Source organism: Hermetia illucens, chromosome 1, assembly GCF_905115235.1.
Source record: "Hermetia illucens chromosome 1, iHerIll2.2.curated.20191125, whole genome shotgun sequence".
Classification (NCBI taxonomy): Eukaryota; Metazoa; Arthropoda; class Insecta; order Diptera; family Stratiomyidae; genus Hermetia; species Hermetia illucens.
This window is the reverse complement of record NC_051849.1, coordinates 210,004,471-210,017,016: the sequence shown is the minus strand read 5'-3', so window position 1 is coordinate 210,017,016 and position 12,546 is coordinate 210,004,471. Positions and strand designations below refer to the sequence as shown.

Below are 12,546 nucleotides of genomic sequence, written 5' to 3'. Positions count from 1 at the left end.
GGTGCGATCATGCACCTTAAATTGTATTAATTATTGAATTGTATTGAACTGAGGATTAAGAAGACCTGTATAGCCTTCTCGGCATACAAGAGCAAAAGATATGGCTTCGCGACGGAAGCGGAATCTCATTCGTCTCTTTCTGAATTAATTTGCTCAAATAATGCATTTCATAATGTGCAATTGCCTTAATGTTCCCCGCAGATTGCACATTATTGAATGCATCCGGGCGAATTAATCTTGGCAGAGGGGAATGATTTGCCGCATTCGCAGGCACACTCCTTAACCCCGCAGAACTTCATTAGGGACATCCTCTGAAATAATGGCCCGAGGATGTCAAGGTTGGGAGGGAACCTCAGGGGCCGCGCCACAATCACGATCTGAGGCCGAAGAAACTATGATCGGGATTGCGATCCGTCGTGGATCATCCCTGCCCCCCCCCCCTTGATCACGGCACTCGGGTCCGGAGACTTACGGCTCCACGGTCGAGCCATTTTTTTTATTTTTCAATTTTAACTCGCGTTCAGGTTGTCCGCCGTTGCAAATTCTTTGTGTTGTCTATTTTGAAATCCTGTGCGGACCCACGCAACAGAATAAATTTTGTAGTAATGAAGCGTGAGGGATCAATGAGCTCAAAGGACTGTTACCCTTATCTTTCCCGCAGGAGTTTTATGGCATCAAAGCGGCACAACACCGTACTAATTGGCCACTGATATAACTACTACCTACCTTATGTTGTAGCATCGCTAATATTTCGCAATTTATTACTTGCTTGTTTGGAGTTTTTGTAGATAAAAATCCGAATTATAAACTTAAAAAAATAATATTCATTGTCTCGTCAATATGAAAATTATTGCACATTTTCCTTAAACCTAATTTCCAATATTTCTCTGTGAACATCACTCGCTGACTGCGAAACAGATTTGGAATCGAAGGTTTTATCGTTCGCAAGATACTCTTCAAACGTCCTTAAACCACCGCCAACACCAAAATAATAAATTTTTGCTGCTAACAATATTTGACCATCTTTTTTCAACTTTCTTTTGAACACATCCGCAAGTTTCTTGTAATTATTTGGATTGTAGATCGTCTCTGATGTTAAAATTATGTCGAATTTTTCATCGTCTTTTGTGAGCTCCGCATACTTGGACCAATCACCGGAGTAGAATGAAACCCTCCCTAAATTGCTTTGAATTTCCTCTTTCGAATCAGCAAGATTGAGAAGGACGTTGGGAATTGTGATTGTTTCCAAGACGTCTTTGTTCTGCAATAAGCGAAAGTTTTGTTATTTAAAATGCAAAATTAATAAAAAGACTTCGTACATAGTCTTGAAATTCAACTGTGCCGCCTTTCAATAGGGTGTAAACTCCAAGAAGCCCAGCTCCACACCCCATGTCTAAAATGCGTTTTTCCTGGAAGATGTTTGATTCGGGGTTTCTTGCCATATACTGGAGCAAGTCTTCCGTGCATTCCCAAATTTTCGCGCCTCCTGTTTTTGTAGGTATGAAGATTTGAGGAAGTAAATACCGTTACACTTCGGAAATAAAAGTGGATTTTATTCATTTACCTTCGTATACTCCTGGTATTAAATCTGAGTGCTTCTCCTCTGCCTGTTTTATGTCCGTTCCCTTATCTTTAAGAATCTCTCCTACGCATCCCGCCAATAAATAACTCATCTCCAAATCCCCATATTCTGCTGTTGTGCAGGTTGCTCTGTAAATATCCAAATTTTCGAAGTGTTTCTCTTCAACAATGATCATTTCCGAGTCGTAACATTCAACGGATTCGGCGGATTCCCTACGAAAATGTTGGTTATATTTTTAAGAAATTTAGAAATCAAAATAAAAGACGTGAACTTACGGTTCTTGATCAACACATTTTTTGTCGTCCAAAACCTCTGCCTCTTCGGAATCAACATTAAAATTAAACTTGAACATTCTTCTGCGAAGGTTTTATTAGGTCCACTTGCAAACCAATATTTATCTATTTGTTTAAATTATGGGGGCACCCCGTCCCTAGACGAGCCACTATGTTCACGTAGAGCAGTCCCACGAAGCTGATTGGCAGCCAGTACCTATAATATCAGGGGTAAGCGGTGATTTTTTTTACCAAACGCCTCGCAAAACTAGAATGCTATAAGAAAGGTGGCTGAAAGATGTAGCTCCAGCACTCGCAATAGAAGAAACAGAGGCGATGCTTAGCTCGAAGCGTTGTGATGAAACAAAAGCTCGCATCAGCATGGGGCACCACCTCAGCACGAATCTTCCTCTTAACGGAATAATTGAGCAAGTGGCAACAACGATGGAAACGGGCGAAAAAGGGTCATTCGACGCATAGGTTGATTCTCAGGGTCAAGATGTGGTCGCAGAGAATACATGGCGAAATAAACTATGATCTTACGGAGTTTCCCACCGGGTAAATACCTGTATAGGTTTAAACTGGACAGCTCACTTAATTGTCTCAGTTGCGATGATATTGCGGAAGACCCCGAGCAGGTATGTCTTCCTTATTATCCTAGATTCGCAGAGGAAACGAAAGGGCTACAGAAGAATTGAGGAGAACACCAACACTGGAAAGTATAACTTGAGAAATGCTTACTTACCAAGAGAACTGGATTGCAAATTCACCCGGAGTAGCGACATCGAGAGGCTGACCCTCAACTAACTCGACCATCGCGAGAGCGCTAATCTATTGCAGAAATTTACAAATTGATTGGTTTCGGTTCAAAGTTAAGATAGTTCGATACAATTTCCTAGTCTTACCAAACGAAATGATCAATAATCAGGATCAGAGAGGAACTTTAAGTCCTACGACGTAATAGAACGGTAGGAGTTGCATGAGCAACATTTTAGATTTCAGATGGTGAAAATCAACCTTTACATAGAATAGCGAAGAGCTGAGACCCTACACTCTTACCCAGTGAGTTGTTCAAACGAGTTATGAAGGACGGCAGAACACCATCTGACTGGCGAAAAAGTACGACCATCCCGTACCAGCACCTCGCCGTAATGGAAACAATTTGGACCAGTAACGGAACAAATGGGACTTCCGCAATCGATCGTGGAAGAATTGCGAGAATGTCTTCGTTGCTATGGGCATGTAATTCGTGCTGACGAGAACTCACTCGCCGACCGAGCAAAACTGACTAAGATAACTCGACCCCGCTTCTGAATGGGATAAATACTCGGGAAGAAAAAGAAAAATGTTTTTTTGTACTTCGACATTTCAGGAAAAAAAATAGTCTTTTGGTTTTAGCTTTACCATTGTTTACGATTTGGAAATCTATTCCAGAAAGGAGCTCTGCTAGCATTAGCCTTTTGGGTTGGCACTCCATGATTGAAATCACCGAATAAAACAACGTTTGCGACTCCTGTTGATTTTTGTGCGAAAAATAGGAAGATTAGTTGACGGAGAAGATATAAGGATGCAATCCGGATACTGAAGTTTTGGTTCAAACAATGATAACCACCGTAATTAACATAATGTTCAAGAGATGCTTGGTTTTTTGTAGAATTTGCATATTATGTTAGATGATTTGCACCGTTTGCTGTTTTTAGCAACCTGCGGTAGTGAGGGACTATCTGGTTGCTTAGGTAATTAAAAGCGAGGGCCATTTTGCGGAGTGAGTCGATTAGCCGCAACTGTAAGGGATGTTTCCCCTCACAATCTTGTTCAAATCCATTCTGTTAGATACCCAAGCCTAGAAAAATCCATCATGAATACTGACACTCCATTGAAGTGTTCCGTTCACACGCGCTTGAACGCCTATGTGCCAGGCTCGGGAATCTGGAAGCATCAGTTTGAACATTTCAGCTCTTCACGTGTCATTTTACACAATTTCAAGTGCTTTTGCACCGATGCGTGGGAGTGCATCGCAATTTGAAATACAGTAAAGCAACTTTTGTGCGAGCCTATCAACAAAACCCGGCGAAACTAAACCTAAAAATAAGAAAAGATACCGGCTCGATGCTTCTCCTGCCTCAGATATTCATTAGATGGCCTTGGACTTTTCCACCCTCCCTTGGCATCCAAAACCGTCAAAAATGAAGGATGCCCCTTTGTTGTCAGTGCGGTTTGGTAGTGACACGTGCGGAACTGAAATGTTCAAAAGAACCGCCCACTGCCAAGTCTGGCTGGCACAGTCATGCAAGCGTGTATCAATGGGACACTTTAGTCGACGAAACCTTACGGTCAATTTCGCCAACGTTTTAGCTTTTTTCGAAGAGTTCTTGGCTCTTGGTCAACTCCGGAAAATTAGGATGATCTTTAGCCATAAAGTTATTTCAAATGGCGCATTATAAATCCCGTTAAAGTAATAATCGTTGCCAGGACAATCCATCGTAACGGTACACTACAGGTCTACAGCACACTGTAGAAGGCAATGTGGTCCGCCCATGATTATTATTCTGATTTGACTCAGGTACTCATTCAGAGCTAAGTCGACTGGTATCTGATATCCAGTCACGATACAAATCCCCCTACCACTTCGCGGATTTCTTCCCCTTTTGGGTTCAAGTTTGGATTTTTTAGGAGCATTTCCCTCATGCGGGCTAATATCCACTGCTCCCTGCTTTCTTGGCTCCAATAAAAATGGGTTAGGTCTATCCTGGGCCTTCTTAAGGGTCTCTTATGACCTGCGCCACTGAGGCCTGTCTCCTTCCTGACGTCTAATATATTAATCTCAGACGTGCTTTTGCGTGTCCCTGCTTTTTGAGTAGTAGTCTGTGTTTTTTGTTGTCCTCGCAATGTACCAACGTTGACCTTGCATCCACTGCTTGCCGTCCCAACTTCTCCCTTTTTGGGTGTAATCACCGAAGATGTTCCTCCGTCTGGTTGGCCAGTTAGTGTACGATTTAGTTGTAGTTTTCTTTATTTCAATACGTGTACCCATTTGATTTCCACGAGTATGTGGGTTAGCCTCCATAGCAAGGTAAGGTCAAACTTATTCACTGAGGCGGTCAAGTATCAATGAAGCTCCTTTCGAATATAGTCAGTTACCCCCGACTGCAAACTATCCAAGAGGTACGGTTCGCTGACACCTTGGATTGAGGGAGGTATTTTTCGATTCCCCAGTCTAGATCCGTAGCGTTTTGTTAATAGTACGGTCGTACAACGTGTGGCTATTACCGTACAGGGTGTGGCTATAACCACTCATTAACGATCTTGATAGACTAGAGGCTTGGCTCCTGGAAAACCACACATCACAGCTCACTTTCAGAAAGTGATAGGTTCGCTCAGGGAGCTATAAGGATTTCGTCCTTCGTGGAACTGGTGGTAGTCCTTTCCACAATTTCATGATGGAGCACATAATTGTATAGGGTAAAGTTTATTAGATTTTTCTCTTCTTCGTTAGGCACGGAAACTTTGAAATTTTTTATATGAAAACATCAGGAACCTACTTTTTGGGTCGGTCATACACTATTATTTTCAATTTTTGACTTCTTTGAAGTCATGAATCGTTTGAATTTTTCTTAATTCCGTCCGAGCAAAAGATTTTATCAATTAATAGAACTGGTAAGGCCGTTTTTAACAGAAGCTCAACATCAGCACCGTTACATAAACTATGGATTAGAGTTAGGCACTAAAAATTGATTTCGGCTAACTCTAATCCATAGCTTAATTAGAAAGATACAAGATACGAAGGAACGAAATCGTCTAACAACTTCATTCGAACAAGAGAAGATGAAGAAGGACACACAACGAACCAGCATAACATACTCAACGGAAATGTCTCCAGCTTTGCGGCCAATCTTGGCCAAACAACGCATCGAAGCAGGAGTCAAGCAGGAGCCACACACTCAAATTAGGCGATGAAAAAGACCCGAAGAAGGGAGAGGAAAAAAGCGGCATCTACAAGATGTCTGGCGAAGATTGTCCATGTAAATACGTAGTGCAAACTAAACGGCTAGTCAGCACTCGGGTCAAGGAACATTTAGAAAAATCTGAGCTAATAAAACGAGGCAGAAAAACAAATATCAGTTCTGCAGTCGCACGCGGCATATTGTAAAACATGACCATAAAATGGGGAGGGTAACGGTTCTGAAAGAGTTCAAGCGGAACAAATTGGACATCATTGACACAAAAGCAAATTAGAATTTGTTTATTTCTTCGGTCCTTTCTAGCGTTTGTTGCTGGTTAATACGAAATATTATCTATACAAAAAAATGTTACGGTGGTGAAGACCGGTTCAATGGAAAAAAAGTACGATCGATGAGTGATGTTTTGTTTTGCGAAATGGAAAGTTTGGTACTTAATTCGCGGTGTTCCCTTTCATCATCATCAACGGCGCAACAACCGGTATCCGGTCTAGGGCTGCCTTAATAAAAAACTGCAGACATCCCGGTTTTGTGCCGAGGTCCACCAATTCGATATCCCTAAAAGCTGTCTGGCGTCCTGACCTACACCATCGCTCCATCTCAGGCAGGGTCTGCCTCGTCTTCTTTTTCTACCATAGATATTGCCCTTATAGACTTTCCGGGCTAGATCATACTCATCCATAAGGATTAAGTAACCCGCCCAAAGTGGCTAAGAGTTCGCAATTTTTCTTACTAAGAACCCAAGTTTCCGAGGATTACAAGTCCTCATGTAATCCTTACAAAAAATCATTGTCTTGTACAGTAAGAGCTTTGACCCTATGATGAGACGTTTCGAGCGGAATACTTTTTGTAAGCTGAAATAGGCTCCGTTGGCTGACAACAACCGTGCGCGGATTTCATCATCGTAGCTGTTATCGGTTATGATTTTCGACCCTAGATAGGAGAAATTATCAACGGTCTTAAAGTTGTAGTCTCCTATCTTTATTCTTCCCGTTTGAGCAGTGCGGTTTGTTGTTGTTGGTTGGTTGGTTTTCGGTGCTGGCGTTGCCACCATATACTTTGTCTTGCCTTCATCTATGTGCAGCCCAAGATCTCGCGCCAATCGCCGCCTGCTCGATCTGGATGAAGGCAGTTTGTACGTCTCGGGTCGTTCTTCCCATGATGTCGATATCGTCAGCATAGGCCAGTAGTTGGGTGGACTTAAAGAGGATCGTACCTCTTGGAATTACCTCAGCATCACGGATCACTTTCTTGAGAGCCAGGTTAAAGAGGACGCATGATAGGGCATCCCCTTGTCGTAGACCGTTGTTGATGTCGAATGGTCTTGAGAGATATCCTGCTGCTTTTATCTGGCCTTGCACATTGATCAGGGTCAGCCTAATCAGTCTTATCAATTTCGTCCGGATACCGAGAATTCTCTCATGGCCGTGTACAATTTTACCCTGGCTATGCTATCATAGGCGACTTTGAAGTCGATGAAGAGATGGTGCAACTGATGTCCATATTTCAACAGATTTTTCATCGCTTGCCGCAGAGCGCGACAATCTGATCTGTTGCTTATTTGCCTGGAGTGATGCCTCTTTGGTATGGGCCAATGATGTTCTGGGCGTATGGGGCTATCCGGCCTAGGAAGATAGCGGAGAATATCTTATAGATGGTACTCAGCAACGTGATACCTCTATGTGTATGTTCTCTTTAGCTTGACTTTAGATAGATTTAGAATGAAGTGGTTCAACTCTTTACGTGTTCGATTTTGATTTCGTTGAGGGGATCTCACGGGCACCACGGATGGATACCTTTTATTTGTTGGTAAAAAAAGCTACTGAATTTTTGACGACCGATCCCCATGAAACAGGCACAATCACTGTCAGCGGCAGTGATCTGCCCAGAACTGAGCGATTTAAATACTTCGGGTCAACGCTATCAGCCAATGGAGAACTGCGTTATGAAATTGCTTCACGCATTAACGCAACCTGGATGAAGTGGCCTTCCACAACTGGTGTCCTTTGTGATCGACGTATCAACGAACGTCTCAAATCTAAAATTTACCGCAATGTCGTCCGTCCAGTCGCTCTCTATGGTTCTGAGTGTTGGCCGACCATAAAAGACAGTGAACGGCGTCTTGCGGTAATGGAGACGAAGATGCTACGTTGGACTAGTGGCGTCACACACGTTTAGATCACATCCGAAATGAGGATATCCGCGATCGTTATGGGGTTGCACCGATCGTGGAAAAGTTGCGAGAGAGGCGTCTTCGATGGTATGGTCACGCAATTCGTGCAAACGAGAATTCACTTGCCAAGATTGGTCTGAACATCGAAGTCGATGGAAAACGACCAAAAGGCAGAGCTAAGCAACGGTGGCTTGATACGCTGGATGGGGATTTGAAAGCCTCGAGATTGCACCCAGATCAGGCATTCGATAGAGCCAAATGGCGAAGCCGATCACGACGAGCCGACCCCGCTTGTGAATGGGACAAAGGCCTTAAGAAAAAGAAGAGTGTTTGGTTTGAAAACATTGGGCAGTGTTATTGCAGGGAGCTTCTCCTGGGTAAAGCCCGAACTTTTGAAGACATTGCTCAATTTGACTGAGCCTCTGGAAACCCTATTGAAATTCACTGTAGTGCTCTTGGTACCAGAGCTCCCTTTACTAGGAAGAGAGGGAAACAGACTACCATAGCTGAGCTGAACAGAGGGCTATATTAGTTGTTAGACTCCCAAGCAGCTTCTTCAACCGTTATGTTTTTGATCGAAGAAATCTCTACATTATTAATATATTCAATCCATTTCGGGCATCCCCTCTCCTTGGCGTTGTGGGAGTTTTCCCCACAAAGTAGCCACTTTCTGCGCTCACAGTTCCCACGGCAGTTCTCAGCAGCGCAGTTCAGACATCTCGAAACTTGGGGTTTTGCAAAATTTGTGTATTTGGCACGGTCTACCGCAGTTAATATTATGTTACACACATTGAAGTAGACTCACGCATTTCCCTGAAAACGACCGATATTTAAAAGTTAAATTCAACACGACGATCAGGATTGCTGTCCGGATAGCTGAGTGGTTAGAGCACAAGGCTGTCGTACGGAAGGTCGTGGTTCAAATCTCGCTGGCGGCAGTGGGATTTGTATCGTGATTTGACGTCGGATACCAGTCGACTCAGCTGTGAATGATTACCTGAGTCAAATCAGGGTAATAATCTCGGGCGAGCGCAATGCTGTCCACATTACCTCCTAGTGCACCGTTACGGTCTTGAATGAAGTGCTCTACCACACTTCAAGGCCCTGATCCAACATGGATTGTTGCGCCAACGATTATTATTATTATTATAAAAACCACACCAATCAAGCAACGGAATACAATCACATACCACTAAAAACAGAATTTGTTATCACAATAAAATCGCCACAACGCTGGATACTTGATGAAAAGCATGTGGCGAAAATCCAAAACTTTTGTTTATAAATTTCAAAACTCTTCTTTGACAATTGTTGTTGTTGGAGCAAGAACACATGTTCTAGTATACTAACCAGCAAGAGTGCTTACCGCCAGTGTCGGACATCAATTAGGGTCAAAAAAATAGCACATGAATCCGAATAACTATAAGGCTGACGTATTGTAACCTAAGAAATTTGAGTTAGCCTCGGTTCAAAGGAGCGTTTTCAGATATCATTTACGTTTAGAAGCGACTCACCACCTAATGTATTACTTCACAACAAAACGGAGTTGTTGACATTACTGTACACTTCCACCTTCCAAGCACTTGTCAAAGCCATTCCTCCAGCGCGCCGAATCAAAACAAAGTGATGGAGTGACATTTCGCACCACCCCAGCTTTGCTCTTCCGCAGCCGGAATATTATCGCATCATTAAATGTGTGAAAGAATCTATTAAACCGTGAAATTGTCTAGAAAACGAAACACAACCCAATTGTGAAAATAATCAAGAGGAAACGCGAAATCACATCACATCCTAATGGTGTTCAAATGACTCAGAATCGATCCGAGCCGGCAATTAAAATAGGAAATTTCTCTCTCTTTATTTTCACTGCTGCATGTGATTAAAATCGAATTTCGATAAACAAGGATGGTGCAATTGGATGCGAGTAGCGAAGATTTCTCGCCGCTTTGCTGCTGCGAGTACTACGATCGCCACAATCAACGTTATCACATCTTGGGATGTTGCTGTAATTGTGTCGCTTTCGACGAGGCCTGTGATAGGTAAGTGGACGGCACCTGCTCATTGCATTTCTCTGGCCGCAAATCTGGCTCATTTCGAAACAATTTGTTTAAATAGCTTCAGCTAGGGCACTGTTGCCGATGTGTGTAAAGTAGTTCTCGGGACGGAATTGAAGCTGTTGATTTACTTTCATTCAAGTTCTGTTTCAGATTCATCTGCTGCCGGCAAGTCCCGAATAACGTGAAGCGAGAAATGCTGCTAACGTTTCAAGATCGATTGCGGATTCCATGCCGCGGAGGAGCGAAGCAGGTGTCCTTGGGTGCCATCGTGCCGATATTCGCGATCCCCATTGTGCTCGGATTGTCGGCGCTAAATCTCTATACTTTGGTGATACTGAACGTGACCACCCTCTTCTCGACCGGATACTTTTTCGTCCGCATTCGCAGGACGAACACACGCACAAAGCTGTTCTTCGTTTGGATCCTGGCTTCAGTGGTTTACCTACTGGTCCTTTTCGAGTTCACGGTACCTCTGCTGGAAATATTGCCCGAAGAGAATGGACTCCTTTTCTTGCTTGTGACTCTATCGCTGTATTGCATTTACAAAGTCAAACGATTGAGTCGCGACAGTATTCTCGTACCGCAGGATCCAGAGAAGGACATCTCGAATAGTAATGGCACGGAAGCGACTACAGTTCTTATTGAAAACGAAGAGTCAGACGATAGCGATCGCCTGACCAACCGGCAGATGCACAATTGCGCGGTTTGTCAGGCGGTTACGACTGGTTTTGACCACCACAGCTTCGTGCTTGACTGCTGCATCTCGAAATCAAACCATAAGTATTACTTCTTCGGACTTTTATTTGGAATCTGTGCATTGCTCTTGGGGTCAAATCTCACGCTAACTTCAGTTTGCCACCCGTTCTTGCTGTTTCGCATAGCTGGAGTGCACGTTCTCCTGCCAGACGATTGCACCGAGGTTTTCGATCAGTACGAGTAAGTGATAAAGTTCTATTTTCGTCCAATTATCTCTGATCTTCTCAGGCGATCGTTTGGCTAAAACCCACTATCTCTGAGTTTGTTATGCTCAAAACTGATTTACTTCTCTTTCCCGATTTACTTTCAGAATGGGTTTATCGTTCGTTTTATCGCTCTATTCATTAGTCATAGCGGCACTGGCAACGACAGAGTTCACCATCCAAGTGTACGCCATATCGAAGGGAATTTCACTCAATGATTGGAAAAAAGGCAGAAAGACGGGGAACCGCAAGTCAATTTGCATGAATTGGCGGAGTTTTCTGTGTTGAATCGAATCGTATTGTACTTTAAATGGCCTAGCGCAAACCAGACAAATATGTAATTTATCCGAAAGAAATGGAAATTTCAAAGGAATCGTATTATTTAGAATAAGACAACCACGTTATTGCTTTATTTAAAAAGCTATTATCAATTATATTATAGACGACGATCATGTAGAGGAACTTAGTTAATTTATTGCTTAACAACCACTAGTTGTAAAAGTTTGAGACACAAATAAATCCTGAATGAGCACATTCAGTATATAAGAAAATCTGAACTTTTTTATTGTGTTGCCAAGCAAATGTAATAACTCTGACTGAAGTGATGTATAACACCAATTGGAGAATGTTAATTGTTTTACCGCCACTGACCAAAAGGAGGCTTACAACTTCCTCCTCTTGGTCAGTGTCTTTCAGAGAGGTGCATCGATATCTGCATTAGAGACGTAATAAAAGGGATTGACCATAACGTCGACCGCCAGGAAATACCCGAGGATCTGAAAAGACAAGGTTTTGAAATTAAATAAGTCCACAATATTCTCAATAGGGCAAACGTACCGCTGCCTATGTTTAAGGTTGAGTTGACCCCAGATCTAGCAAAGCATCTAAGTGTGAAGTTCATCCAATATACAAAATACGGTATATTCTCCACTGAAAAATTACGGCTGAAGGGTTGCAGGACAACGCCACTCCAATGCCATATTTAGCAAGAATTCGGACACATGAAAACCTATTGCAATTAGAGAACCCCAACCTGCACTTGTAACAAGGAGAAAATTAATCCAAAAAATAAAAAAAAAAATGGAGCAACTGCCATGGCAACCACACGGCAAACTACAGGGTCTGTCCGGTTTACTTCTCAATCAGCCAACGCTCCAGATATCTTAAACAAGCAGCTCAGTCTGACGGACCACTGGCAGCTCATGTAATACAAGATAGTAAACAAAATCAAAAAATCCTTCGAACAAAAGAAAATATGTCTTGGTATATTCCTAGACGTAGCTCAAGCGCCACCAAGCACCAAGGCCTGAAGTGCAAAATAGCCTCAAGCCTTCCTTATAACTTCCACCAGATTCCCCATAGCTACATTGAAAACAGACGATTCAAAGTTAAGTACAAAGACAGCGTCAGTAGGCATCACCCCATAACAGCAGCCGTATCACAGAGCAAAGTGTTAGGACTGGTCCTTTATCTTTTATACACCGTCGATATACCCATCAGTAAACACATTGTAACCACAACTTTTGCTGACGACACAGCATTAC

General features: G+C 42.8%; 2 protein-coding genes across 7 annotated transcripts; one reads left to right on the top strand and one right to left on the bottom strand.

Moving 5' to 3' along the window:
- Window positions 1-810: 810 nt before the first annotated feature.
- LOC119659698 (histidine protein methyltransferase 1 homolog) lies at window positions 811-9,633 on the bottom strand. 4 transcript variants are annotated; one of them, XM_038067962.1, is made up of 6 exons: window positions 9,501-9,631; window positions 9,337-9,429; window positions 1,858-2,071; window positions 1,565-1,794; window positions 1,320-1,486; window positions 811-1,261 (listed from the first exon to the last, which is right to left on the bottom strand). In XM_038067962.1, exons 3-6 carry the CDS (start codon window positions 1,932-1,934, stop codon window positions 848-850), a joined length of 888 nt encoding a protein of 295 aa, XP_037923890.1. In that variant the 5' UTR covers window positions 1,935-2,071; window positions 9,337-9,429; window positions 9,501-9,631; the 3' UTR covers window positions 811-847. The 4 variants fall into 4 exon arrangements, with proteins under 4 accessions (XP_037923890.1, XP_037923905.1, XP_037923897.1 ...); XM_038067977.1 differs by having other exon boundaries at window positions 9,353-9,429; XM_038067969.1 differs by lacking the exon at window positions 9,337-9,429 and having other exon boundaries at window positions 9,501-9,633.
- Window positions 9,634-9,641: 8 nt separating this feature from the next.
- On the top strand, window positions 9,642-11,553 carry LOC119659684 (palmitoyltransferase ZDHHC23). Of its 3 annotated transcripts, XM_038067936.1 has the most exons (4): window positions 9,642-9,783; window positions 9,891-10,025; window positions 10,194-10,979; window positions 11,110-11,553. In XM_038067936.1, exons 2-4 carry the CDS (start codon window positions 9,892-9,894, stop codon window positions 11,288-11,290), a joined length of 1,101 nt encoding a protein of 366 aa, XP_037923864.1. In that variant the 5' UTR covers window positions 9,642-9,783; window position 9,891; the 3' UTR covers window positions 11,291-11,553. The 3 variants fall into 3 exon arrangements, with proteins under 3 accessions (XP_037923864.1, XP_037923853.1, XP_037923873.1); XM_038067925.1 differs by lacking the exon at window positions 9,642-9,783 and having other exon boundaries at window positions 9,845-10,025; XM_038067945.1 differs by lacking the exon at window positions 9,642-9,783 and having other exon boundaries at window positions 10,183-10,979.
- The last annotated feature ends 993 nt before the right edge of the window (window positions 11,554-12,546 follow it).

Bases quoted from the DNA above. Each gene is read 5' to 3' on its own strand.
- LOC119659698 (XM_038067969.1), bottom strand. From the start codon at position 1,934: ATGTTCAAGTTTAATTTTAATGTTGATTCCGAAGAGGCAGAGGTTTTG. The intron at 1,795-1,857 runs GTAAGTTCACGT...ACATTTTCGTAG, and splicing joins AAATGTGTTGATCAAGAACC to GGAATCCGCCGAATCCGTTG. The intron at 1,487-1,564 runs GTAAATGAATAA...CTACAAAAACAG, and splicing joins AATACCAGGAGTATACGAAG to GAGGCGCGAAAATTTGGGAA.
- LOC119659684 (XM_038067936.1), top strand. From the start codon at position 9,892: ATGGTGCAATTGGATGCGAGTAGCGAAGATTTCTCGCCGCTTTGCTGC. The intron at 10,026-10,193 runs GTAAGTGGACGG...GTTCTGTTTCAG, and splicing joins TTCGACGAGGCCTGTGATAG to ATTCATCTGCTGCCGGCAAG. The intron at 10,980-11,109 runs GTAAGTGATAAA...ATTTACTTTCAG, and splicing joins GAGGTTTTCGATCAGTACGA to AATGGGTTTATCGTTCGTTT.